The sequence below is a fragment of the Pyrgilauda ruficollis genome, unplaced genomic scaffold, assembly GCF_017590135.1.
Source record: "Pyrgilauda ruficollis isolate IOZ18807 unplaced genomic scaffold, ASM1759013v1 scaffold62, whole genome shotgun sequence".
NCBI classification, from domain to species: Eukaryota; Metazoa; Chordata; class Aves; order Passeriformes; family Passeridae; genus Pyrgilauda; species Pyrgilauda ruficollis.
The window spans coordinates 92,415-118,269 of NW_024527933.1; the positions used below are offsets into that span (position 1 = coordinate 92,415).

Sequence of the window (25,855 nt, forward strand, 5' to 3'; positions counted from 1 at the left end):
GAACAGCTGCAGGGAGCTCATCCCCTCCTCGCATGTGTACGCTCATATTGTGACACTTTCACAAAGCCTCGTGGCTGAAAACACACGCCTTAAAAATTATACAAAACAGTCAGTTTTATTAAATCACCTAGTTACAAAAATAAATGGAATGGAAGAAAAAGAAATCAAAAAAATAATAGCAAAAATTCACATCCTAAGAAATAAGACATTACAGCAGGAAGCTGGGGAAGCTCAGCTCAGTTGTTGGAATGCCCTGGTGGCTTTGTGGTGCCCGTGACACCGAGCTGTGGTGACACTGTCCAGGTCAGTGGCATCTCCCTTTCAGCTGCACAGCTCGAGCCAAAGCAGAGCCACCACAAAAGGAAAGGACAGAAGATGTGCTGAGCTGCCTAACAGCTGCAGACCAAGCACCAAATGGGTTTCTTTGGAAGGAAACAGAGTAACTGAGTATTCCTCACTGCTCTCAAGATTTTTTCATTAGACAAAGCTAAAAGCCAACATAAACAGTGGCTACATGTTAGCTCAGACTACATTAACAGAAATTTCTGTGTAAACACTGAGGAAGGAATCGACTGACTAAAGCATGACACTGCTTCTCTTCGTGGCTTTGAGCAAGTGGTGTCATTGATCCCACAGTCTGATCCCTGTCTGCCTGTTCTTCTTCCGGGGGGGAACACTGCTCTTCCATAAGGGTCTGCTGGGATCCTCCTTCCAAATCAAGAGTTCAAGTTTGTAAAGCATTTTGACAGTGAAGACTGTTGTGTAAAAGTACTATAAGACTCTTTACAGTAGACCAGAGGTTGTCAGATGCCATCCTGAGAGAGCTTTAAAGCAGCCAGAACATCAATAACCTTGGGAAGCAGAGTAAAAACCCCAACATGCTCACTGCCCCCACATTTGGCTCAAGTTTATCCCAAAGAAATTCAACTTCCAACACTCACATGGAAACAAACTTCTAAAACCTCTAATGAACTCTACACGTAACTATCACGTTAAAGCAAACCTGACTCTAACTTGTAACAATGAGATTCACTTTGTGTCTACATATCTCTATCTCTTAAGGGACAGGAACACTCCTGGCAAGGTCCTGGCGCGGAGGAAGCACTGCAGCCATGCAGGGAGCAGAGCCCTGCCAGCACAGCTCCAGCGCCTCCTCCCGACAGCAGGAGCCGCTTGCTCGGCACAGCAGGAGGAAGACTTCCAGCAGCGCGGTGCCGCGGCGGGGCCATCCCGGATGACCCGGCCGGGCAGCAGCGGATCCTCTTCAGGAATGCTCGGCGGGGCCCGCCCCGTGCCCGTTCACGTGCGGGTGCGAAGGGGTGGAACTCTGCGAGGTGGCAACGCTCTGCTCGGCTGCGGCAGCTGCCAGAGGCATCGAGAGGCTCTCGGGGGACAGCGTGGCGAAGTCTTGTCTCCAGTAGGCTTCGCACAGTGGGAGATCATTGCTGTCACACAGACTGTAGCTTTCCAGAACAAACAACCCCAGTGAGGAGAGAGCAGGTGTGGTGACAGAGGAAGGGAGGGATGGAAGGGGTGGAGGGAGCAAGACAGAAGCAAAGCATTAAGAAAATGGCAAAAAAAAAAAAGCTGGATGTAAGGTCTGTGTTCATGAAATTATCCTAAGTTGTGTGACATTGGCTTTTCCTAAGACACGCCCCTAAGGGCTGGTGCTAAAATCTCTTGGGCCTGGTGAGGACTGGGGCAATTTTAGAGAAGAACTGTGGCTACAAAATAACACAGAGGCTCAATTCTAATCCAGACACTCCAAGTCTCTGAAAAGATCTGAGCTGAAGTCCTGGCACCCCCAAATATGCAACTTCTGCTACTGATAAGTGAGACATGGACCTTATCCACAATTATTTTACTTGGAATTATACTGCAACCTATGTGAGGAAAAAATAGAAATCCTGCTTAAAATTTTACTTCAGCAAAAAAACCTGCCGCAATTGTTTTGGGGCCTGTCCCTGTCACAATAAAGAAGAATCCTATTTGCACCCCTGCCTGCCCTTTCAAAAAAGTGCTGCACAGGTTTGGATCTTCCAATGAAGCTTCCCAGTTTGATTATAAAATACTGACAGCTCCTGCCTTTTCCCAAAGAGCCTGAGCTAACAGTGCTTCTAAAAGCAGTTGGCTGGACTCCAACACTGGATGAACCAGCAGTGTGGGAAAATAAGGTTTTTAAACAACTGGCTAATTCTTGCCCATACTCTAAGGAAAACATAATGTGGAAGAGCCAAAACTAAAAAGAAACATGGAAGGAACTGGAACAAAACCAACACAAATCCCAAAGAGAAGAAGGAGCTGCACACACAAGAGACACCCAAGACAAAGTGAGTGCTGGAGCAGGAAGCAGCTTGCATTCAGAGAAAAACAAACCCAGTGGGTCAAGTGATTTTGTTGTTGCAGCTTTATTTACATTTGTAATGTATGGACTGATGCTTAGGGAAATATTTTAAGTATAGAAATATGAGACAGTTCATATTGCACAAACATGAAACATGTGAGATTTAACCCCACACTCAAGACAGCTCCTGTGATCTCAGAGGAGGGAGCAATGGAACACAAATGCAGGTCTGGGGGTTAGGATGAGAGAGGGCAAGCTGGATTTGCAGTTACCACTTTGGGGAACAAGCACACAAAGCACTAGGTGCAAGCTGAGCTCTTTTCTGGCAGCATCACCCAGCTGGCTTTGCAGGAGAAGTGAGAAGGCAGTGGATACAGATTTTATATCTGGGGCTTCTGTAAAATCCCTTGGAAGATCAGTCTCCAATACAGTGGAGCTGGGTTCAGTTAACAAAGACCATCAGGACTGAACCAGAACTACAACTCCTGCTCTGTCAGACCTCAGGCCACGATTTCCCAGGAGAACCTGACAACAGCATCCACACTTCATGGCAGGGGAGCTGCTAACCACGTTTCAGCTGTGTCAGAAGCATGACTGCTTCTCCTGCTGCCCCACTTAGAACAGTTCTAGAGTCTAAGCTCCACCTCTCAGCTAACACTCCTCAGAAGTCAGGGTCAGTGAGCAGCTCTGCACAGCCCAGGAGCACTGGCCAGCCTGCTGCTCTGTCCTGGGAGGGTTCCTCAGGGCGTGGAAGGGATTTCACTACTCCCCTGAGGGATCCAGCCAGTCTGAGGGCAGAGGGACACTCTAGAGAACTACTTGATCACAGGGCAGGAAAGCAAAGATTCCTTCAGGACAATCTTCTCGGGTTTAGTTTCAAGGACCTGCTTTTGGGTCTCATCAAAAGGCCCACGTGCACATAAAAAGCCTGGCAAACACCTGACCCTACAACTGACCAGGCATTCCCAGGACAGCAAGGAACTCCCCTTTGGGGGCAAACAGGCTGTTGTGCTGACAGCCACTGAAACATGGCTGTGACATAACAGAAACCCTTTCCCCCCACATTAGACAACAAGATTTCATTAAAAATATTGTAATATTCTAATTATAAAAGGACTTTGAATAAATCACTATTTCTGTATTTACACAGACACAATTTCTTTGGTGCAGAAAAAGACAGGAAAGAGCACAGGAAGGGAGGAAGTGCTAAAAGCAAATGACCAAGTGCTACATGATAACAAAGTGTCAGATCACAGCTCTGCAGAGCTGTCAGGTTTCCTCACCTCATGACCCTTAAGAAAGAGCAGGAAGGCAAATCCACCTGATGTACACCAAGATTTGTGCTTCCATGTTAGTTCTGCCAGCAAGGGATGCTTTATGTGGCACCTGGGGCCAGGCAGGTGAACAGACCATGCCAGCATGGCCAGAACCCCTCAGTGCAGAAGTGAGAGTGACCAGCACACAGTGGTGGCAGCCTGGGGACAGGGTGAGGGAAGCATGCCTGGCACATGTGGGGCACTCTCATCCCACACCACATCCCTCTGGATAAACTCAATGCTATGTCATGGACCTATCAGCACCTGCACAGGTGCTTGGGTTTGTGATCATCACAACCTCCTCAAAAAACTGAAAGAAGTTTGAAAAGCAACTCTAAACTTTTACCTCTAAGCTGTGCCATATTATTATCTTTTTACTCTTAAAATACATATATTACTCATAAACAATGGCCTTACTTTCAAAGATATTGAGCAATTTAGTTGACTTAGCTGGGGTTACAGGCATTCAGCATTCTTAGAAAAATGGAAAAGGCAAACATAGAAAACCTGGTCAGTAAAATTTTAAGTAAAATTTTTTTAAAGTTAAGTGTTTGTTTAAAAGTCCTAGAATTATTGCACTGACTTCACTTAGCTTGGAAAGTGCAGCCAAAATAACCAGGTTTACATTTGTTTTCTTCTGCTTTCATTAACTGCATCATTAACTAGAAGTGCTGGAGTGCATGACAAAAAAAATAATAAAGTGTCTGAATTCTCTAAAGTCTGTTTGCTAAATAAGAGGCTTTTAAAAATATTAAAAATCCCACAAACAAATCAGTAATAAGTCATTCCTTAGAAAATCCTATCACAATACTTCATAATTCAATGAAACTGAGCGAGGCTTTTTGCTCCTTGCAAATGCTGACCCCAGCAGGACGGGAGGCAGCTGGGGGCAGTGGGCTGTGACAGAAAAGGCACAATGTGTGACCAGGTCACTTGTGAAAGGACTCACCACAAAGGTGAGGTGACACCAGCTGACATCAGGACCCAGCTCAGCAAGCTGGTGTCTGCAGAGAGAGAGCCAGAGGCTCCTTCCCCCAAGGAAATTCATCTTCTTTTCTAATGATTACAACAGAAGCCTAAGGAAATTACCTATCAAACCTGGGATGCTGTGAACACCTCCTTCACCAGGATATTTAACCCCTGTAGGGTATCTACAAGGAAAAGGCAGCTGCTTTAGTCGAAGAAAAAGAGTTTGACCTAATTAAAAATAGGACTGAAAATTTTTTGGGGAACATTCTCAACACCTATACTGTATGGGCTACTTGATAGCCTGGACTAACTACCCCAAAAAGGCCTGGAGTTGTAAGGCAGAGTCCACTGCCCTATTTGTACCTGGAAGAGTAATATTCTTCTTCTAGCTCGTACAGGTCAATGGAGATCTCATCCCGCAGGGCAATCAGCTTCTTGTCACACTCCTCCTGCAGACTCCTCAGCTGCTGGTTGCGCTGGTTGATGGCCTCGTTCACGGAGGGGAAATCATTGAGGATCAAGAACTGCTTCAGGTCAGACACAAGTTTCATCAGGGACTCGCCAGCTCGGACCTTGCAGCAGCGAGAAAAATCACACATCACATCAGGGCTTTGCTCCAGTTCCAGCATCTCCCGAGCTGCTCCTTCAGCCCAAACTTTGGATAAAAACTCCCACAATATGAGGATTCTGAGGGAATTCTGGCCCAGCCACCCCAAACATGAAGTTACTCTCCTGGCAGCAGTCCTTGGGAGTGTTATAAAGACCCAAAAATAAACCAAACAGCCCCTGCAGGATGTGCTGCCCACAGGTCTGAACAGTACAGTGCTACTCACAATATTTGCAGCTCTGACATGCATCTCGTAGTTATCTTGTTCACCCTGGGTTGCTCGAGAGACTTGAGTTTCGTCCTCAATCTAAAGAAAAAAATACACAAATCCACCTCTACATACTTAGAATTCAAATAGACAATTACTATGTTATAAGGTACAACATATGGGAATATATATGTGGATATGTGTGTGGATTTCCTGCATGTGTGGACATGTGTGTGAATTTCCTGTAGATGTGGATATGTGTGTGAATTTCCTATAGATGTAGATACGTGTGTGAATTTCCTATAGATGTGAAATGACATCACACATTATGTATGTGCAATTTACATCTGTATAATTCATACAGTGTCCAAGGCCAGGCTGAACAGGGCTTGGAGCAACCTGGTCTGGTGGAAGGCGTCTCTGGGGGTGGAACGAGACAATGTTTAAGATCCCTTTAAAGCCTTTAACAATCGGGGATTATACAAAAGGTTCTCCCCTCACAGCCCCTTCATTCCTCGCGTACCCCCGCCCTTCTCCGCTTAGCACCCGGGGCGCTCCCATGTGGGGGACCAGCCCGCTCAGGCCCACCTTGGCCGTCTTGATGATCTCGGTGAAGTTGTCCATGATGGACTTGACATCGTCCTTGAGGCGCTTGTTGTAGGACTGCAGCAGGGTCTCCTTGCTCTGGGGCAGCACCCGGGGCTGCGCCATGGCCGCGCCCTCCCCTCACGGCCCTGGCCCCGCCCTCCCGCGCTCTCGCGAGACCTCGCGCGCCGTAGATATCTCCCGGCATGCCTCGCTCCGCCTTTCTCTCCCGCCGCCCAAGATGGTGAGTGATGGCGGCGGCGCGGGGGGGCCGGCGCCATCCGCCGCCATCCGGGGTCATCTGCCGCCGCCGATGGGCTGCGGCAGCGCCGCGAGGGTGCTTAGCTAGCGGGGGAGGCGGTGGAGCGGTGTTTCGTGCCCGATTTGCGGTGATGGGGGAAGGCCGCGTACGGGCCTGGCAGCCCGGGCCGGGAGCCTGCGGCCCCGGGTGCACGGCCTTCCCGGGGTAGGTCGGGTCCCGGTGGTCAGTACATCGCCGTGAGGGTATCTTGGCTGCTCTCGGGAGCACCAGGCCGGGCGAAGTGATCATCACGCTCGTTTTAATCTTTTTTCCTCTCGGGTGGTTTATAAACCTTGTAAACGTAAAGGGATGGATTTGCTCTCTCTTTGGAAGAGGAGGGCGAGCATGGGAGGCCGCCAGGCTGATGAAATGCCTGGGAAAACAAATGGATTCCCAGGGCGGGCTGGTAATTTCCAAGCACGCAAGTTTTGGAGGCAAAAGAAGACAAAATGTGTTTCTTTCTTGCAGCCGAAAGGAAAGAAGGCCAAGGGCAAGAAGGTGGCACCGGCCCCTGCTGTAGTCAAGAAGCAGGAGGCCAAGAAGGTTGTCAATCCCCTCTTTGAGAAGAGGCCCAAGAACTTTGGCATTGGTGAGTAAGTGGATATTTGGGATAGTTGCTCCCATGGCTTTTTTTCTTGTTTGATGAACAGATTAAGTTATAAACACTAAAAACCACTGCAGACTTTGTGCAGTGCTGTTCTTGTACAAGGCGCAGATGATGTGAAAGAATATTTGCTATCTGAGTGGTTGTGCTGACACATTACCACCAAGATCACTGATGCTCCTGTGCCTTTCCCATGCTGCTGCTCTGGATTTGGGGCAGCCCTGAGCTAAAGGCTGTGTTTTTTCAGGACAGGATATCCAGCCCAAGCGTGACCTCACGCGGTTTGTGAAATGGCCACGCTACATTCGGCTGCAGCGCCAGAGGTCCATCCTCTACAAACGCCTCAAGGTGCCTCCTGCCATCAACCAGTTCACCCAGGCCCTGGACCGCCAGACAGGTGAGCATGTGCCCCACAAGCTTCTCTTGGCTTGGGTTGTAAACGGGGTGTGCCTCAGAAAAGGGCAAAGAAACCAAAATCAGCCTTAACAAAGGTAAACAGGGCTGTGTCTGTGGAAGTGTTTTAGGGAGGCTTTAATAGCAGCCAAGGTGGTGTTAAAATTAATTTGCTGGCTTAAGTCTTGGATTGCTGATGTGTACCCTGAAAAGGGGTTTAGAAAATACCAAAGCTCTATTTACTGACCCAAACCCTGCATTATCTTAATTGTGATTCCATTCTTCCAGCTTGATATAGACCTACCCAGGATGGTATAAACAGATTGCTTGAGACATCTATGGGAGTGCAGGTTTTGGGGGAAAACTGGCACTGAAGGAAGAAAGGATTTAGAGGTGTTCTGTGAATGCAAAAAACTTTGGACCTGTGTAGAATAATTTCCTTCTCATGCATGTTCCTTGCTTTAAGGAGCCAGTGCACTACCTCTAACCATAATTGCTCTGGGGGTCCCCAGGCATTTCCTCATCCAGTCAAGGAGCCCTCAGTGCCATCAGAGCAAACAGGGGCTCTCAGGGTGCTCTTCTCTGGGACTGTGCAGATGATGATCACTTTTTGCTGTGAAAAAAATTGTGATGACAACCACCAAGATCGCTGATGCACTGCAGTGTTTTTTAAAAAGAACGCTTAGATTTTCAGGTCATGCAACTAATTAGTAGGTGTTCTCTTCCAGCCACGCAGCTCCTGAAGCTGGCACACAAATACAGGCCTGAAAATAAGCAAGAGAAGAAGCAGAGGCTACTGGCTCGTGCTGAGCAGAAGGCTGCAGGAAAGGGAGATGCTCCAACCAAGCGGCCGCCTGTCCTCCGAGCAGGTAACTTTGTACCTGAGCTGCTGGAGTGTGGGGGTGTGGGAGAGACAAAACTGATGAAGAGTTGGTTCTTCAGCCAGCCTTGGACAAGCTATGGCAATGATGTTATGAATTTCTTCACCTGAGCTCAAAGTGAAGAGCAAAATAGACGAGCTTTTTAACCCTGAGCTTTAGCAAATTGTCCATGAAATGTCTTTGTGCCACTGATGTTTTTGTAAAGTTTTTGTAGCTTCCATAGTGATGTTGTGCTGTGGAATCAGAGTTGGCTTGTAAGAAAGCTCTGAAAATTGACTGAGAGGAATCAAAGCTTATCTAGAACTTGTTTTTCAGGTATCAATACTGTCACAACTCTGGTGGAGAACAAGAAAGCTCAGCTTGTTGTTATTGCCCATGATGTAGACCCCATTGAGGTGAGCATGTTACAGGCTACCTGTGTAACTCAGGGTGGGGTCAGAAGTGCTTTTAAGGCAAAAATGGGGTTTAGGACAAATTGCATGAAAGAGAATGCACAAAAAAACCCCAAAACATCTGCCAGAACTGTATGCTTGTTTGTGCATGTTGGTAGTTGTCCTGCTTGGACAGTGAGGCTGGGCCCTTGCAATGATGTTTTGAATTTCTTCACCTGAAGCAGCAGTGAAGAGCAAAACGAGCTTTTTAACACTGAGCAGTTGCCACAGCCCAGGCTGACAGCCTGCACAAAGGGATGTTCTCTCCCAGGTACTCAGCTCTCCCTTCCCTTTCAGCTGGTGGTTTTCCTGCCAGCCCTGTGCCGTAAGATGGGGGTCCCCTACTGCATCATCAAGGGCAAAGCCAGGCTGGGCAGGCTGGTCCACAGGAAGACCTGCACCTCCGTGGCCTTCACCCAGGTTAACCCGTAAGTGTTCTGGGAGCTCTCTTGATTGTCTTGTGGACAAAGCAAACTGCCCTAAGCACAGGCTCTAGGCAGATGGGTAGGAAACTTGGGTCTCTCTGAAATAGTAAAATTTAAAATACCATTTCTGTAGTGTCTGATAAAAATGTCTGTCAAATTCTGAAAGTGCAGATTATGTTGGTTTACCAAAAAGGTGGTTACTCTAAAATCTGAGCAGTGCAGATTCTGAGTGTTAACCCTTCGTAAGTGATGCTTTTGCTTAACCTGAAAAATTGAGTTGTCACTAGAAGCTCTTAAATTCTGTGGCAAAATATTTATGGAAAATGTTAAATCAAGGCTCTAAAGGAACTAAAACTGTCATCAACAGGGAGGATAAGGGAGCCCTTGCAAAGCTGGTGGAAGCTGTCAAGACCAACTACAATGACAGATACGATGAGGTAAGATTCTCTGTGCTGCTGGCCTTGCCTTTTAACACTGTTAACATTCCCAGAAGGGAGAAATGGGACATAAGGACATCGTGTTATACCCAGGTTTGCTTACAGTACCCAGATTCTCTACCTGAGGATGGGGTAAAATGTGAAAGCTGTCAGCAGGTTAGAAGTAAGCAGCAATCCTAGGGCAAGGATTCTAGAGAGGGCAACAGCTTTTCCTACCTAAACTCCATATCCCAAATTCAGGAGTTACGGGATAGCTGAATCCAACATCCCTCATTGGGAAAGACTTAAAGCTTTAATCTTTGCTGCCCCAAAATGTAGTGCAGTGCTTGAAATGTGCAGGACTTTTTAGTTGAGGGAGCTCTTCCCCTTGTGCAGAATTGAGTGCCACAGTGAGAGATGGAACGAGGTCTCTAACCTGTTGTCCCTTCCTTGCAGATCCGTCGTCACTGGGGCGGGAATGTCCTGGGTCCAAAATCGGTGGCTCGCATTGCGAAGCTGGAAAAAGCAAAGGCTAAAGAGCTGGCTACAAAGCTGGGCTGAAGATGTACTGCATTGCACAATGTTCTCTGTACATAATAAACCCCAGCTGTTTCAGTGGTCTCTGTTCATGGAGTGTTCTAGGCAGGCAGTAGCACAGTGGCATTGCTGTATTTCTGTGCCTTCTATCCAGTGACAGAATAGTGCTGGGCAGAAACGGCTGCACAGAGCTGGTTATTACCTTGGAATAACTTTCCTTAATTACTTGTCCTGTACAGTAACTCCTCTTGAACACAGAGCCCAGCAGCTCAACTGCACATGGTGTTTTGAAGTTGACTGGCTGGGCTAATGCTGGCTTTAAGCCTGGCTTGGTTTTGCAAATCTAAATTGGAAATAGCTCTTGATTTCTCCTTACTTAGGACAGGGTTACAGTATGGGTTATGCAGTGTTGTAACCTTCCACGCCTGCAGTGCCCTTTGCAATGAGGGCAGGCTGAGGGGGGAAAAACTTTCCTGGGTGCTGACTTGGTCTGGTGGCACTGTGGAGGCTACCAAGGCTCCAGCTGTGGTAGTTGCTTGTTTTTGCCAGCCCTCATCTTGCAAAGGCACAGGCTGCCTTTCCCAGCTAGACCCGAGTGTCCACAGTAACCTCTAATTCAGGTTTGCTGCTGTTCATGTAAGATGCATGATGCAAGTCACAAGGCAAAGACCTGCAGGCCTTTATTTATTCTGCTGCAGCTGCTGTGAGCCATTCCTGACTTCAGGAAGGACCACTTGCTGCAAATAGGCTGATTCACAAAATCCTCTGGATTTGTCTTAAGGAAAAAAAAAAATGGAGTTGTTAAAATGTAGCTTACAACCAAGGATAGAAAAACAGTGTTCTTGTGATTACTGTTGAAATTCAGTGCTCCCAAGCTGTAGACAAATCACACTGGGGGGAGCTCAGTTTGCAGAGATTGCTTGAAGTCTGTTTGCAGCTTGATAATTTGTTTGCTCAAACTGCTCTGCAATTCCAGGTGCTTCAGTTACTTAGGACTGATCAGGCTTCTATCATCCATAAAAGTCTGCTCTTGACTGTAGCACAAAGATGTTTCTTCCTTCCCCTCACAGAGGTAGCTTCTGTATAAATTTCTTGTACCACAAGAAGGAAGTTGCAGCACACAAGCCATACCTGTGAGAGAAAATCACACGTTGATTTTCAAAGTACTGAAGAAAATTATTTCCAGGGTGGACTGGGCCTCCCTAAGACAGCTGCAATAACCAAGTAAAACCACCTGGCCCAAGCTATTTAGGTTAAAACTGGGCTTTTGTAGCTCAAGAGCTCCTCCAGGCACTCCAGAGCAGCTCGGGCTGGTCCCTTACCAGGTGACAATGCACTGCATGTGCTCGGGCTGGTCCCTTACCAGGTGACAATGCACTGCATGTGCTCGGGCTGGTCCCTTACCAGGTGACAATGTACTGCATGTGCTCGTTCCGCAGGCTCACCCTGGTCTGGCCCCCGATGGGCCCCCCTGGGACTGTGCTTCCTGTGGGGACAACACAGCCAAATTAAATCCTTATCTGCACAGTGTGTAAGAAGGGAAGAAAATGATTAATCTGGTGGATACCTTGTTCTCCCTCAGGCACTGATGTTCCCAAGTTCACAGAAACCCAGAATGGTGTGGGTTGGAAAGGACCTTAAAGCTTATCGCATTCTACGCCCTGCCATGGCCAGGGATGCCTTAATCTAGACAGCTTGCTCCAAGCCCTGTCCAACCTGGCCTGGAACACTTCCAGTGATCCAGGGACAGCCACAGCGGCCCTGGGCAATCTGTGCAGGGCACCTCCCCACCCTCACAGGGAAGAATTCCTTCCCAGCATCCCATCTAACCCCACCCTATGGCAGTTTGAACCCACTGTCCCTTGTCCTATCTTTGATGCTCCTGACAAAAGTCCTTCTCCAGCTCTCGTAGGCTCCCTGTCACCTTCAATACAGTGGGCTGGCAGAGCACAGGAAGAGAACTGAGGAGAAAGGGAGGGAGAGTGATGCAAATTAAACACGGGGCTGGGCTCCTCTGTGACTTACTGAAGTCTGCATCGATGAAGATGGGCTCAGCACCAGTCACCTTGGCCATGGCCTCCAGGTCCCGGTAGTGCCAGCGGTTTTTTTCAATGTCGTTTTCAGGCACAAAGGGTTTCCTTTTTTCTGTTAACCTCACCACCCCTGTGAGATCAATCTCATCTTCAATCTGAGGAGAAGTGCAAAAAGAAAAAAGGAATGTTTCAAGATTGATTTCATATTCTGACACATCAAGTCCTGTCAGGAAAATGTGGCACTTGAAGGGTCTGAACATAAATGAAGTGATTGTTCCCTGCAGTGGGCAGTGCTGTAACACAGCAGGGAAAAAAGCAGAACAAGAACAGCTCCTTGTTTGTAAAACACCTTATTTACTTAACAAAAAGGTGGGAATTAAAAATTTGTTGTATTTGGAAAGTGCAATGACTAATTAAATCACCTCCCATGATGCTGAATGAAGCTTCTCCCTTTCTGGATTAGTGAGTGGTGCCTCTGGGCAACCAAGGGGCACAGAGTAACACCCTCCATTCCCTGGATCCCCCTTACCTGTCCCTGCAGCCTGGTCTCCGGTTTCAGTTTCTTCCTGGGCACAAATCCTCGGTTGACTAAAATTGTGACCCTAGAGTTACATAAAGAAGCACTGCTCAGGAGTGAAAGGGAATTTATTCCTGCTGCTGCCTAGAACTAAAGACCAAAGAAAGAAGCAACCCACGTGTTTGCTGCCACTTTTGCTGTCACCTGAATGCACATTATAAAGGAATTTAAATAAAATTTCAAATGGAGCCTCAGTGATGTCACAAACTGAGAGATACCTTTTAAGGCAGGGAAATACAGATTGGATATTAGGAAGAAGTTTTTTACAGAAAGGGTGATAAAGTTCTGGTCTGCCTGGGGAGGTGGTGCAGTCCCCATCCCTGGATGTGTTCAACAAAGCCTGGATGTGGCACTGGGTGCCAGGGTTTAGTTGAGGTGTTGGGGCTGGGTTGGACTCGATGACCTTTAAGGTCTTTTCCAACCCAGTGATTCTGTGAATTCTGTGAGTGATAGATACAAACCCAACCACCAGCATTCAGATTTTCCAAGGAGAAGTGAGTGCTCCTGTGGAGCAGGACTCTCCTAACTCACCCGAGCTCTGTGCAGTAGAAGGGGGTGACGACGTTGGCTCCGTTCTCCGGGTGGGATGTGATCCTCCCGGCCTCCCGCGCCTCCCGCTCGGGGTCCAGCAGGGAGCGGGGCATGATGTACAGCTCCTTGGAGTGGTCAAAACGCCCCCGGACCTGCACGGGCCTGTACTCCAACTCCTTCAGTTCCATGGGGCTGTGTGGAACAAGAGGAAAACGAAATCACGGCTGTGCTAGGTGAATTCAATCAGGAGATTTTATTGCAGATTTCTCCTTTTCTCTAATGGTTCACTCTGCATGGAGCCTGCCGGCAAACAGAGGCAGAAGACAAATGGAATATGGCTTAATGTATTTCAGCTGTCCCAGAGAACCAAATAGAGATGATCAGGAACATCCAGGGAGTTTTTTTCCACAATATCTGCAACCCAGGTATCACAGAGCAGGTGGACTCACTGCCCATGCATCCAGCCATGGGAAGCGTTTCCCATCCCAGACCATGAAATCCAACAACTGAGCCCTTCTGAGAGTTGTGCCAGGTGACCAAATGACCTTAAAAATCTCTCACATCTGACACAACTGCTCCACATGTGGGGCAGGGCCTGCTGCTGCTCCAAGACTCCCTGTTGCAGTAACAATTCCTTTGGGACACCACAGACACCCAAGTCCTCTTTCCCCAGCAGGATTAAAAATGCTATGAATTACAACCCACATTCTCCTGAACAGAAATTCATCCTTCCCCATGCATTTAGAGTATCCCATAGGAAAAAACTGACATATCCTTTTACTAAAAGTAAATAAATAATCAGGATCTCTTTCTAATTTGCTGGCACATCCCAATTTCCATTGCATCCCTTCATTTTCATGCAGGTCAGCTCAGCACAAGCTCATTAGTGCACAGTCCATATCTAATATTCCCAGTCAGTGCTCTGTAGACAACAAACCATCCTTGTTTCCATACTCTAATGTCAGAGGGATGGGATCTGCTCTGATTCTTGATGCCAGCTGTGCAATCAAATCTAATTTCCACTTGCGCCGCTGAACCTGGAAGTAAACAAACACAAAAGTACCTCCTCAGGGTAGAACAGAGCAATGCAACAACCCCAGCAAGCCTTAAAATCTTGGTCATAATTTTATCATCAGATCTGGCCTAAATCAGGGTAATTTGAGATATGAAAATAGAAACTAATGAATTTAATTTGAGGAAATATTTGTACTAAAATAGAAGTGTAAAAAATTACTTCCTTTAAAGACTTAAAAATGGACACTTTGAAAACAGAAATGTAAAACAAAAGCAAATCTTTAACCTGCCTGTTGTCTGAACTAGATCAAACAGATGGAAAAACTTGACAGTCCTCAAGTGCTCATTTTTTGAAAAAATGAAATATTTATTTTTACCTGCCATGTGCCGAGAGCGAACGTGGTCAGAGGGACGAGGAGAAGGCCCCATTTCAGCAAGGCATCCTCTCCAGATGTGCCAGCAGCTGCTGTAGAACCTCGTGGTCTGCAGAACCTCAAACAAACACCTACAGAAAACCAGAATAGGAACAGGATTCAGAGAAGAAATGCCAAACTTCTGCAGGAAACGTTACGTCTTGGTACTAGGGTGAAACAGGGCAGAAGCCCAGACAAATATTTTCTTACCTTTAGTCTTCTGAACCAGACCAGAACCTCCCTTAGTTAGAGGACATCCAAAAAATGTTCTTCTGATCAAGCACTGTGATGCCTACACAGAATAAGAAAGATCCTTTGTGATGTTGCTGCTTTATAAAATGTTATTTAGGCAAGATCAGTGATTGATGATTGTGTGAAATATTTTTTTATCCATTGATTTAAGTCTCAAATGAGCAACTGCCTGTGAAACACTATGGGTTAGGCTATAATTTAAATGAAATAAGATAAAATTTCTGTTACAGAGCTGCCTATAGCAGAGCAATGAACTTCCATTCATGCTATCAGCAAACACACAACAGCTTAATCTATTCTTGACAGAAACAAGAGCCTACAGGGGACAGGATCAGGGAGCTGAAACAGGGGACAAGATGAGGGGACACCATGAGGGGACATGATCAGGAAACGAGAGAAAGGGACTGGGTCAGGGGACGGGATAATGGGACATGATCAGGGGACAGGACGAGGATGAAGAGATAGGATCAAGGGACTGGATCAGGATGAGGGAACAGGAGGAGGGAACTGGATCAAGGGACAGGATGAGGAGACTGGAAAGGATGACTGGACTTAAACAGGGGACAGGATCATGGAACTGAAACAGGGGACAGGATAATGGGACACGATCAGGGGACAGGATGAGGGGACCCTCGCGATGGCGGCGCCGGGCCCGGGCGGCGGCGCGGCCGTGCCGGAGGTGCCCGAGGCGGAGCGGCTCTTCCTGAGGCAGCACCCGCTGCTCAGCCCCGCGGGGCCGGGCAAGGTGCGGCCTGTGAGGGCTGGGGGGCACCGTGAGGGTCCTGAGGGGATGGGGCCGCCTCGCTGAGGGTCCGTGATGGGGACGGCGCCGCGTGGTACCCGATGGGCTCGGCCCCAGCGAGCTCCTGCCCCGAGGTGTTTGTCCAGCGCTGGAAGGCCGGGGAGCAGAGCGCTGGTCTGTCCTGCCCTCCCCAGCCCCGGGATGGATACGGGAAGGGTGATTAGGCATTGGAAGGGGCTGCCCAGGGAGGTGGTGGAGTTCCCGTGAGGGGAAGGGATGAGGGGACAGAATGAGGGGACAGGATAATGGGACACGATCAGGGACCAGGACGAGGGAACGGGGTGAGGGGACGGGATCGAAGGACAGGATCAGCGGCTCACCCGTCCCGGGCCCCGCCGCTCCCTCAGCAGCCTGGGTCCCGCTCGCAGCACCAGCGCGGCCATGGCAGCCCCGGCCCGGCCCGGCCCGGCGGAAGGGTGATTAGGCATTGGAAGGGGCTGCCCAGGGAGGTGGTGGAGTTCCCGTGCCTGGAGAACGACTGGACGTGGCACTGAGTGCCATGGTGTGGTTGGCAAGGTGGGGATCGGTCGTAGGTTGCATTGGATGATCTCAGAAGTTCTTTCCAACCGAACGGACTCTGAGATTCAATGGGATAAACCCCTGGGTTTCCTGACCATCAGTGTGTTTTTCAGGTGAGGTGCAGGCTGACAGGACACGAGCTGCCCTGTCGCCTGTCGGAGCTGCAGGCTTACACCAGCGGCAAGAAGTACCAGCGGCTCATAAAGGCAGCCAGAGAGTTCGACTATGGCACGTTTGAGCCCCACATTGTGCCCAGTACGAAGAATTTGTACGTATTCCCCCTGCTGTGTGTTGTGCTTTACACTTTGTTCAATCTCAGACATAACGTGGTTGGGCTTTACAAAGTTCTTAGGAACTGGATTTGGGGAGACTGGGAAAAGATTTATAAAGTGTTGATCAACTTTGAGCCACTTGCAGTGCTTGTAAGTGAAAAGTTCTGAAGTCACAGCACACTTTAACTGTTGCTGGCCCTTTCTGTGTCTGTTAGACACCAGCTGTTCTGCAAGCTCACCCTCAGACACATCAACAAGCTTCCAGAGCACGTCCTGCGTCACGTCCAAGGGAAGCGCTACCAGAAGGCCCTGAAAACGTGTAAGCAGCTTTTTTTTTTGTTTTGTTGTTTTTTGTTTTTTGTTTTTTTTCTTTTTCCCCTGAAGCTGTACCAGGCAGCATTTCTTTCCTGAGCTGTTGAGATTCCAGTGGATCTCTCTGAAGTGGGTGGGACAGCTTTGTTTAAATTGACAGCAGTGTGTTACTATGTGTCCTCCTCAGCTAGGAAGAAGTTCTCAGATATGGGGAGCAATTGGCTTCTAGCAAATACCTTGTAACATCCTTCCTTAAGATCAGCTCTGAAACTCCCCCAGGAAGTGTGATTCATGTGTCCAGCACAGTCTATGTTAACATCTTTCCTGGTTTATAGTGTCACTGTAGATGTATATTTGGAGCACGTTGTACTTTCAAGTTGCATTTCCTACAAGCTTGAGCTGGGAATGGGAGGGCTCAGAGGCTGGGCAGCTGATCAGTGCTGCCTGACCCTCTCTCTTAGATGAGGAATGCCAGAGGGAAGGAGTGGAGTACGTCCCTGCCTGCCTGAGACAGAAGAAGCAGCGGGCACAGCACCCTGATGACCAAACAAATGGGAGCAGGCAGCCTCACAGGAAAGAGGAGTTCTGGGAGCCAAAGTCCAGCGAGGAGGATGGAGAGGAGACAGATGACAGCATGAGTGACCTGTACCCACGTGAGTGAGAGCCATAGTGTCACCTATGTCCTCAAGGGAGTTGCTTGGTTAATTGTCTCCTGGTTTCTTTACACTGCTGCCTGATGCTGGTGTCCAGAGACACCTGACTTCATCCAGTTGGGAGTGCTTGGGTTTTGGAAAAGCTTACCACCACCAAATAAGAAATAGTTAATGCTAATAATGAGTTGGATCATGCAAGGTGTGAGGAAAGGGATACAAGATCCACTGGGATTTGCTGTTTTAGGAATCTCCACTTTCCTTGTTTCTCAGCAAATCCTTGACAGAAGGTGGTCAGGCTTAGATCTGGAGGTGCAAATCCATCTTGCTGCAGGAGCAGGGGTGTAAACACATGGCACCACCTGTGCTGACATTCCCAGAAGGGGAATAGAAAGAGCACCAAGGCACATTTCCAATAAGACACCTGCATGTTTATTTCCCAAGTATTCCAGTAGTGACACGTGGTGACTGGAAGCACTTTTAAAGCAAAGTGAGGGGAGGCAGAGGGAACTGATTTTGAGCTGAATCTTTTTTAGCTGCACTCTTCCCAGAAAAAAACCCCTCAGCTGCAGAGAGCACAAAGGGCAGCGATGACTTCGTGACAGACAGCGAGGACGACGGGGCCAAGCAGAACGGAGAGCACGGGGCAAGGAAGGATGGCAGCAGAGCAGCTGGCAAGAGAGGAAAGGTGGGAGTCATCCCACTGCCTGCAGCAGCAGGGGGTGTGGAGCTGGGATCCCAGCCCGTAGGTGTGCCAGCTATTCCTGTCTGGGAACCAGCAGAAGGTGCAAAGCTGTTCAGAATAGATTTTTCCCTGTGTGCCAGACAGTGACTTGCATCCCGAGGTGTGAATTCCTGCCAGGCAATATTTATCCTGGCTGGGGTAGTGAGGGATGTTCCTGCCTGTACAAAGAGCTCATCTTGGGTGGGATCCTGCCCCACACCATCATAGAAGGAAAGCTGATGTGTCTCCTGTGGGTTCTGTAATTTTCTCCAAATACACAAAAAATTTAACTGTTTTGCAGTCACAGAGTCCCTCTAGACCATTTTTCTGCCACTGCCTTACGTTATAAATGTGTCAAAGTAGAAAGTTAGGGCTGGATAAAGTTTGGATTCATTGCTGCAGGGAGCCTGTCAGTTCATACCTAATGAAACCATCAGAAAGGGCTGCTGAGCTGCAGGATCCTGGCTCCATGAGCAGACTTGGGCTCATTCTGGCTGTTGAAAGAGATCACACTCAGTTTCTGTTTAAGCTGTCTCAAGCAAGGCTTTTTCTGGATGTTGGAAATAAGCTGATTAACATTTTTTTCCCTACAGAAACAGACAGGCCCTTTAAAGAAGAAATTCAAGAGCCATCATCGAAAACCCAAAAACTTCAAGAAAGCAACCAATGGGAAATAAATTCTATGATAAATACCTGGCCTGAAGCCTGTTGTGTAACAATTCTAGTGGGAGCACAGCATGAAGTGTCTGCCCATTCCAGTTAACTGTTGCAGGTGTGAAAGGGAATAATGGACTGGAATTAAGTTGCATTCCAAGAGCTTCAAGCCAGCCCCACACTGAGGGAAGGATGTCTGCTGCAGTCAAGTCCAGACAGCTCAGTTTTTTTACAGAAAGCTGTTTTTTGTTAGGCAGGAAAGCACAGCAGCTCAGCGGTGGAGCATCACCAGCCACACACGCCAAGTGGATACAAAGATGCCATTGTTTTATTTTGATTGTTTTCAAAAATCAAAACATTTTCAAACACAACTAAGGTACAAAATACAGCATAAAATGAGAATTTATACTTATTTCTTTTTTTTTTTTCCACATAGAAAGCAAAAATATATTCAGAATGAATTCCAGAACACTTTGCAGAGCCAATTGGTAGCTGACAGCCTGCTTGTGAGAGCTTCTCAGCCACGGGGAGAGGTCACTGAATTTCTGGGAGATGCACAAGTACAGCAGTGTATGTAGGAAACCAGAATCTTCTGCATCAGGACTCACAGTTAATAAGTCTGCACGTTGTGCTGCCTAGAAGTATCTGATAATGCCCTCCACCTAACTGCCCCTGGAATACTGAAGTATTCCTGCTGCAGGGAACAGCAACAGTTCCTTTTCTAGGGTCTTTTGTTGGGAAGGAGACTTGATTTTCGCAGAGGAAACTGGTCAATATTTCAGACTAGTCTGTCATCCTGCTCCTTAGTTAGACAGGACACAAGGAAGTTGAGAAAGACAAGGGGCTACTTGCAGGAGTAGTTTCTGTCATTTATAAATACTATGAACATCAACAGCAGTTCAGGTATCTGAGAGTGGCTGCCTTGATCAGTCTAGAACCGTTTTAAGAGCTGCAGTGAAACAGTGAAAGGCTCCTGTGCTGCAGCTCTGTGACTGAAAGGACCAGTTTGTTTAGCCAGGAAGAGTCAGGAACACAGAACACTTTGAGGCGAAGACTTCTCTTGCAAAACTTCCTTGAAAAGAAAGCCATAAGTGACCTGACCTTAATGCTGAATTCCCCTTCCATCAATCTGGACATATGGGTTGGACTAGATGATCTTCAGAGGTCCCTTCCAACCCTAACTATTCTGGGATAGCAAATGGCTTCCTCCAGCAGCAGCACATCTTGCCCTTACAGAGGCTATTATCCCCTTAAGATGATGAAATCACTGGTTTAACTTTCAACAGTGCTCTTCTATTTTTTTTAGTTCTTTCAGGCCAGTTTTCTCTCCTAAAAAGCAACTGTTTAACTGAACTGTCCAGGTGAGTGCCCTTATCAGGAGATCCTGGGGAACAGCTCCCATTGGAGATGTTCAGCTGAATTCCTCCTTCAGCAAAGAGCTGAGCATCTTCCTCAGGGGAGGCAAGAGAGCAAGGAATCAATGTAATGGTAGGAAGTTGGTAGGGCTCATGCTGTCTAGAATTCCTCCACAATTTAGTGAAACAGGTTCACACCTAGTTGACTAAGAGAGGACACAAGGCCTCCCTGAGCAGCACTAAGCATGGTCATGGCACAGAGGTTGTGGCACTGAGAAGTCAAACAGGGCCTTCCTTTCCTCACCCTCCTGAGTTCCTCCCGGGGAAGGTTCACCCCTGGCTGCTTCTCCACTGCCCAGGCTTTGCACTCACATTCCTCAGCTAGAACCGTTTGCAGAGTTGGGAACAGGGGCCACTTCCACATTTCCACCCTGCACAGCTCAGGGTGCTCTGAGGTGGCAGAGGAGGGGCTGTCCTGGAGAGCTCAGCAGCCCAGCTCTTCAGCCAGCTGGGACTCTTACAGCCAAGAGACTGACAGAAGTGAATCTAAGAAGCAAAGACTACAGATTAGGAGATTGACTGCTCTCATCTGGCAAGTACTGAGTGCACAGAAAAGGGGAGTTTCTGTAATTCTCAAGACATTTTCACCATTAACCTGCCATTCAAATATGAATTTGGGGTATATATGGATGGAAGCTGGTTAATAGGAGAAAGGAGCTTTTATTATGGAACCTGCAGCACAACTTGGCTCCCTTCTTGGGAATTCAGGAGGAGCAACTTTTGGGGAAAGAATGTAGAATAGAGAATTCTTTTGGCACAGAATTTTCACAGAATCTAATGTTCTGTCTCTTCAGGATTATCTCCCCCACTTCCTTTAAATCTGATTAGCAATACAGGATTCATGATTAACAATACAGGATTTCCCCTTGTTCCCCTCAAGAGCAGAACTGGGACATGTTAGAAAATCCTCTCCTTTTTCTTACCCAGAAAGCAGTGCAACTACTTCCAAGGTTTTCTTTTTGCCTTCTATTCAGGAGCAGGAAAGACCCTTCCCTGCTGAACAAAAGGGAATTACAGGCCTCTGAGCAGCAAAATAACTGATTTTCTAGGTTTTCTTTGATGCTGCTTTCCACCTTGATAAGCAATGCTATAACCAGCCATGGAACTCCTTATGCACAAGACAGTTTTGATAAGGGCAAGAAAGGGGATCCACTTTTTTAGTTATAGCTACAACCCAACACCACTGAATGATCCAGCTCTATCTGCTCACCTTTCTGCAAATTTTAAGACATTGCTGACATTCCAGACAGCAACTGTTCTACTGCAATTCACTGAAGCATCAGCAAAATGCAGGTTCCTTGGGTTAGTCCCAAATCTAGGAAGTTAGAATAAGCCTAGGCAACATTCCTTGAAGAAATAGGATTTTATCTATTGTATTACTGGTGCCACAGTAAATGAAATTCAAAACATCTGTGCCTTTTATAGGAAGGGGGCATGTATGTGTAAAATGCTGGCAGTTTTTGTTGAATCCATAGAGAATCAGTTCTGGACTTAGTACAGTATGTCCCAAGAAGTGTTGCTATTCCTGTTACCACTCTTTTTTCTTCTCATCCATGGAGACTCCACCAGGACCCAGTGCAACCACGAGGAGGAGCCCTCCAATGACAGACATGGTCTGGAAGAAATCGTATTTGAGGAAGTCGTGCATGGGCTTGTAGGCTGGGACGGTCCAGAAGGCATTGAAGTAGATGTTGATGCCAAAGAGCCAGATGACCAGAGTCAAGGCAGCCAGCTTAGTCTTGAAGCCAATTGCCACCAAGATAATCAGGGCTGTGCCCACAATGTTCTGCAGAATCTGCAAGGAACAAAAGCCACAAAAACCACATTTTACTTACACAGTTCTTAAACAGATACACCAACATGAGAGCAGAGCTTGGATAAGTTCAGTTGTCATGGCATAGATAACCTAAATAACATTTTCTAAAGTATTTAAATTTACTTATAGATTTTCTAAAGTATTAATTTTACTTATAGATTTCAATAAGCATTGAGATCCTGCAGCCCACCTGGGCACTGGTGCTACATTCTAGTTGCTCAACTCGTACTTCAATGCTGAGATACTTACAGAAAAGAAGTTCATGTCAAAGTGTAGCAGTGTCATGAACATGAGGACGAGCAGCACTCGTCCCCCCAGCTGCATGTACTGCTTTGGGGAGCTCTCCCTCATGGTGGGGACACCAGCAAACATGCTCTTCCCCTCCGAGCGGGACTCAGCCAGAAGCAGCAGCAAGCCTCCCCCAAGGGCAAGATTCCTACACAAATGGGGAAAAAGATTTAAAAAAAAGCAGTTTAGTACAGCTTGCACTGATCTGTATCTGTAAAGTCTTATCTGACAATTTCAGTAAGGATCTGTGTGAGAGTGAGGAGTGACTTGCTCTGCACTGTGGGATGTGTTTGTCTGTGTTAGACTTCCCAGCCCCAGCAGCACTGAGCACACCCAGGATTTGGGGGAGCAGCCTGCCAGGGAAGTCCAGCGCCCACCACTCAGGCACAGTTGCTTCAGGGGCCGTTACAACACGGATTTCATTGTGTTCAAGTTATTCTGTACCTCAGGTTTAGCCATATATGCCAAAGTAGTTCAGAGGTTGCTTTGAGAAAACAGAGCAGCTGAAAAGTTACACATTGACAGGGCTGTAGTAAGCCCAGAGTGTAGCTCTTGTGCTGGCCTCCCTCAGAGGGGTGCAAAGGCAACAGCCAGCCATCACTCAGGGCCTGACAGGAAAGCTGATGTTTATAATCTTGTCTTCTCCTCAGGGAAGGTGTTAAGAGGTTTAAAATCCCAGAAACCACTCCAGTGACCACATGCTGTAGTTTTCTCAGAAAATGGCTTCAGTCATGCAGAAGCAAAGTTGCTATTTTTGCCATTTGGGAAATAAAAGCAACTCTGATCAAGTGTAGACAGTTGGTTGAGCTCTCAGCCAGGTCAGCAGCAGAAGCAATTGGATCCTAGTGGGTTAGGATTAGTCTTTCCCTTCCTGAGCCTGCTCTCTTTAGTTTAACATCGTCCCTCCTAATTTTTCAGGAGCTATCATTTCTTCTTTAATATAAATGCATCACTTGTAAAACCTTTCTAGTAAATACTATGTACAAATGTCATTTCCTCTGCCACCAAGTGTCAGTTTTCATTCTGTTTCCATAAAAACTTCCAGAAGCAGTCATACCTCATCAAGAACTTCAGGTCCCATAGAATGCTGTATGCAATAGTCTAGACAAAGAATAAAACAGGTTAAAACATCACATAAATGACACTGAAGTTCTGAGTTTCTGTTACAATCTCAAGTCTGTATCTGCCACGGCAGAATTTGATTATAAACACAGTATAGTGAGGGAAACAAGGTCATTACATCAGTGTGGTCCAGTGAGTCTGTGTAACACAGGGAAGGGAAGGCAGAATTTGATTTGTGCTTTAGGGTCCCCAAAATTCCCTGGTTTTGTAGGGGAAGGATGCTACTAGATAGGATCCTTTGTGATGGGAACAGAGCTGAAGGCCAAAGCAACTGCAAGTTCCACATTTGGCTCATTAACTGACATCCAGGTAAATTGCCAGTTACTTCTGCTAAATTGGTCAAGGTCAAGTATTGAATGAATGTCTCCAAGCTGACTAATTGCAATTACATCTATTGGGCACATCAGGAGAACAGAAGCAGCAAAATAGTTCAATGCCATCAAGGACTGGCACTAAGCCAGGGTGGAGAAAAATTCCAGGGTTGCAAGTTATATTTAAACATGTTGGGAGTACTGGGGCTAAGAGAGATTTGAAAGATACAGTTTAGAAGGGATGAAGATTTAAGCCTCCTACCTGTAATGCTATAATTCCAAACAGTCCAAAGCAGGCATATTGCACAAAGTTCCTACTCAGCACCAGGATACAGCCACCTGAGGTGGGGAAATTGAACACAGTTACACTTGGAAAAGCTCCTGCAGGAATGCTAACTTGGATTTTCCTTTCTCTTCTGTGAGATAACTGTTAGGCCCATCATGCTGTATTCCTTTTCCTTAAAAGGTTAAAACTCAAAATCTTTCTCAAAACTTCCATCAGAAAGCACCAACAGCCTTTGTCACTTTGACATGAGGACTGGCAACTGCATTAAATTAAGGTGACTATCTACACCAAATAGTGAGGGCAAAAAATCTAAATCCAGACACGAGATAAGGAATTGGCAATCAGGGACATAATATAAACAGAACAGGATTTTTCCTCTCTCAGTTTCTGACAGCCTGAGCCCACCCAGCATACACACAGCACTGCACTCTTTCAGGGATTATTTTGATTCCTGAGCTTTGGAAATATTTCTGACACAAGCACCTCACTCAGGCTTAAATGCACCCTCTCCTGGTTAAGAATTTGCCTTGGAGATGAATGCCCATAAAAACAGAAGGCTGAGAAAGTCTCAACATGGCCCTGTTTAAAAGAACAGGAGTATTTCATTTAGAGAACTCTGGGTGTGGCTTGTATTTATGGATACATGTACAGAACTGAAATCAGATTGTCCTGATGAATTCTTGCCATCTCTGACTCAGAGGCATTGTGTCACAAGGAACTCTCTATGACTGCTTCCAGGAAAGGCTGAAGCAGGTCAATTCAGAGCTCTTTCCATTCAGCCCATGTAGTACTATCATTTCTAAGCTGTCAGGAGCTATCAGGAAATCAGTGAGGCATCCCACGCTGCCATGACTAACAGAACTGCATCCACACTGGAGGGCTCTGCCTGCACCTGAACAGCCCCAGAGCCACTTACTCAGCTGCCCAAAGAGGTTTATGATCACAAAGATGGAGGCCAGGAAGTAGCCACAGTTCCACGTGCCATCGATGTAGTCCCTCTGCTCACTCCACTGGAACCACATGCGGATGCCATCCTCCAGGAAGGTGCTGATCAGGCACAGCCGGGCCACGTGGGGCAGGTACTGCTTGGTCACCCTCAGGAACTGCAGGGGCACACAGGGCATTAGCAGGGAAGGCAGGGAAAGGGACACTGCAGGGATAACACAGCCCTGCTCTCTGCACACTGAGATCAGCAGTTCTCATGCACTCAGGGTCACCAACATCCAGAGAGAAACTGGGACTTGGATTTAATGAAATGCTTCTTCACCTACTGGGAGCAGCAGGGGAAACCTGCTGTCATTCTCCATTGGAATAGGACTTGGGAAAAAAGCAGAATCCAGCAGCACATTTCTTGTAACAGGAACTGTGCTTTGATGGAGTTCTCACTAATGAAGGCTGACCTTGGTTTTAGTTTCTCTATCTCAGGGTTTCATGTTACAGCTCAGCTATCAGATAGCCTGGAGCTGAAAGGGCAATCCTGCTCCCACCGATGTGCTCAGGCACTCAGCACCCTGGGACAACCCGGATTCAGGGAGCCAGGCTGAGAGAAGACAAGTTCTGTACAAATTAAAAAAGATGGCTAAATTGTTTGCCAAACTCATTCCCTCCAACAGCTCAGTGCAAACAAAGCACAAGTACTCGAGCAGCAGCAGATCTGAGCTCCACATAATCACTGCATGGAACTCTGTCCTCTAGGCAGGTTTTTACTTCCATTCAAAGGAGCATCTTCTGCAGGAAGGAAACACAGGTTTACAGCCACAGTTCAGTGCAGTGGTTAAAAGGAAATGATACCATCATGCAACAGATGCTGAGCTTTAGTTTTTGGGAATGGAAAATGTATCTGGGCC

At 47.2% G+C, this 25,855-nt stretch overlaps 5 protein-coding genes and 4 non-coding genes across 10 annotated transcripts; 6 read left to right on the forward strand and 3 right to left on the reverse strand.

Annotated features, from left to right (window-relative positions):
- Window positions 1-89: 89 nt before the first annotated feature.
- MED22 (mediator complex subunit 22) lies at window positions 90-6,184 on the reverse strand. 2 transcript variants are annotated; one of them, XM_041483918.1, is made up of 4 exons: window positions 6,033-6,184; window positions 5,463-5,543; window positions 4,993-5,201; window positions 90-1,457 (listed from the first exon to the last, which is right to left on the reverse strand). In XM_041483918.1, the coding sequence occupies exons 1-4, from the start codon at window positions 6,153-6,155 to the stop codon at window positions 1,265-1,267; spliced, it is 606 nt and encodes a 201-aa protein (XP_041339852.1). In that variant the 5' UTR covers window positions 6,156-6,184; the 3' UTR covers window positions 90-1,264. The 2 variants fall into 2 exon arrangements, with proteins under 2 accessions (XP_041339852.1, XP_041339851.1); XM_041483917.1 differs by having other exon boundaries at window positions 90-1,463.
- Window positions 6,185-6,234: 50 nt separating this feature from the next.
- On the forward strand, window positions 6,235-10,095 carry RPL7A (ribosomal protein L7a). The gene is made up of 8 exons (XM_041483874.1): window positions 6,235-6,273; window positions 6,799-6,919; window positions 7,182-7,331; window positions 8,056-8,196; window positions 8,524-8,603; window positions 8,937-9,067; window positions 9,432-9,501; window positions 9,937-10,095. The coding sequence occupies exons 1-8, from the start codon at window positions 6,271-6,273 to the stop codon at window positions 10,039-10,041; spliced, it is 801 nt and encodes a 266-aa protein (XP_041339808.1). The 5' UTR covers window positions 6,235-6,270; the 3' UTR covers window positions 10,042-10,095.
- Window positions 7,041-7,113, forward strand: LOC121362504. Its single transcript, XR_005956516.1, has one exon. It is a non-coding gene; the product is annotated as a small nucleolar RNA SNORD24 (small nucleolar RNA).
- On the forward strand, window positions 7,919-7,984 carry LOC121362505. The gene has a single exon (XR_005956517.1). It is a non-coding gene; the product is annotated as a small nucleolar RNA SNORD24 (small nucleolar RNA).
- On the forward strand, window positions 8,288-8,365 carry LOC121362503. The gene has a single exon (XR_005956515.1). It is a non-coding gene; the product is annotated as a small nucleolar RNA SNORD36 (small nucleolar RNA).
- On the forward strand, window positions 8,789-8,862 carry LOC121362499. The gene has a single exon (XR_005956511.1). It is a non-coding gene; the product is annotated as a small nucleolar RNA SNORD36 (small nucleolar RNA).
- A 577-nt stretch (window positions 10,096-10,672) lies between the features above and the next one.
- On the reverse strand, window positions 10,673-16,043 carry LOC121362402 (surfeit locus protein 1). Its single transcript, XM_041483873.1, has 9 exons — window positions 15,960-16,043; window positions 14,796-14,877; window positions 14,550-14,677; window positions 14,113-14,195; window positions 13,159-13,350; window positions 12,580-12,652; window positions 12,043-12,205; window positions 11,422-11,503; window positions 10,673-11,148 (listed from the first exon to the last, which is right to left on the reverse strand). The coding sequence occupies exons 1-9, from the start codon at window positions 16,020-16,022 to the stop codon at window positions 11,082-11,084; spliced, it is 933 nt and encodes a 310-aa protein (XP_041339807.1). The 5' UTR covers window positions 16,023-16,043; the 3' UTR covers window positions 10,673-11,081.
- Window positions 15,469-18,808, forward strand: SURF2 (surfeit 2). Its single transcript, XM_041483875.1, has 6 exons — window positions 15,469-15,582; window positions 16,272-16,426; window positions 16,646-16,749; window positions 17,204-17,395; window positions 17,929-18,080; window positions 18,710-18,808. The coding sequence occupies exons 1-6, from the start codon at window positions 15,475-15,477 to the stop codon at window positions 18,791-18,793; spliced, it is 795 nt and encodes a 264-aa protein (XP_041339809.1). The 5' UTR covers window positions 15,469-15,474; the 3' UTR covers window positions 18,794-18,808.
- Window positions 18,809-19,076: 268 nt separating this feature from the next.
- Window positions 19,077-25,855, reverse strand: SURF4 (surfeit 4). The gene is made up of 5 exons (XM_041483876.1): window positions 24,925-25,855; window positions 23,985-24,061; window positions 23,347-23,390; window positions 22,251-22,437; window positions 19,077-21,980 (listed from the first exon to the last, which is right to left on the reverse strand). The coding sequence occupies exons 1-5, from the start codon at window positions 25,130-25,132 to the stop codon at window positions 21,714-21,716; spliced, it is 783 nt and encodes a 260-aa protein (XP_041339810.1). The 5' UTR covers window positions 25,133-25,855; the 3' UTR covers window positions 19,077-21,713.

Coding starts and splice junctions, on each gene's coding strand:
- MED22 (XM_041483917.1), bottom strand. CDS start 6,155: ATGGCGCAGCCCCGGGTGCTGCCCCAGAGCAAGGAGACCCTGCTGCAG. Junction 5,544..6,032: donor AGATCATCAAGACGGCCAAG/GTGGGCCTGAGC, acceptor TTTTTTCTTTAG/ATTGAGGACGAAACTCAAGT. Junction 1,464..4,992: donor GAAGAATATTACTCTTCCAG/GTACAAATAGGG, acceptor TGTTCTGGAAAG/CTACAGTCTGTGTGACAGCA.
- SURF2 (XM_041483875.1), top strand. CDS start 15,475: ATGGCGGCGCCGGGCCCGGGCGGCGGCGCGGCCGTGCCGGAGGTGCCC. Junction 15,583..16,271: donor GCCCCGCGGGGCCGGGCAAG/GTGCGGCCTGTG, acceptor TGTGTTTTTCAG/GTGAGGTGCAGGCTGACAGG. Junction 16,750..17,203: donor CCAGAAGGCCCTGAAAACGT/GTAAGCAGCTTT, acceptor CCTCTCTCTTAG/ATGAGGAATGCCAGAGGGAA.
- SURF4 (XM_041483876.1), bottom strand. CDS start 25,132: ATGCCCTGTGTGCCCCTGCAGTTCCTGAGGGTGACCAAGCAGTACCTG. Junction 22,438..23,346: donor GACCTGAAGTTCTTGATGAG/GTATGACTGCTT, acceptor CCATTTGTGTAG/GAATCTTGCCCTTGGGGGAG. Junction 21,981..22,250: donor TTGACATGAACTTCTTTTCT/GTAAGTATCTCA, acceptor TGTTCCTTGCAG/ATTCTGCAGAACATTGTGGG.
- RPL7A (XM_041483874.1), top strand. Junction 6,920..7,181: donor GCCCAAGAACTTTGGCATTG/GTGAGTAAGTGG, acceptor GTGTTTTTTCAG/GACAGGATATCCAGCCCAAG. Junction 8,604..8,936: donor ATGATGTAGACCCCATTGAG/GTGAGCATGTTA, acceptor CTTCCCTTTCAG/CTGGTGGTTTTCCTGCCAGC.
- LOC121362402 (XM_041483873.1), bottom strand. CDS start 16,022: ATGGCCGCGCTGGTGCTGCGAGCGGGACCCAGGCTGCTGAGGGAGCGG. Junction 14,678..14,795: donor TCTGGTTCAGAAGACTAAAG/GTAAGAAAATAT, acceptor GGTTTTCTGTAG/GTGTTTGTTTGAGGTTCTGC. Junction 11,504..12,042: donor CTTCATCGATGCAGACTTCA/GTAAGTCACAGA, acceptor TTGTCCCCACAG/GAAGCACAGTCCCAGGGGGG.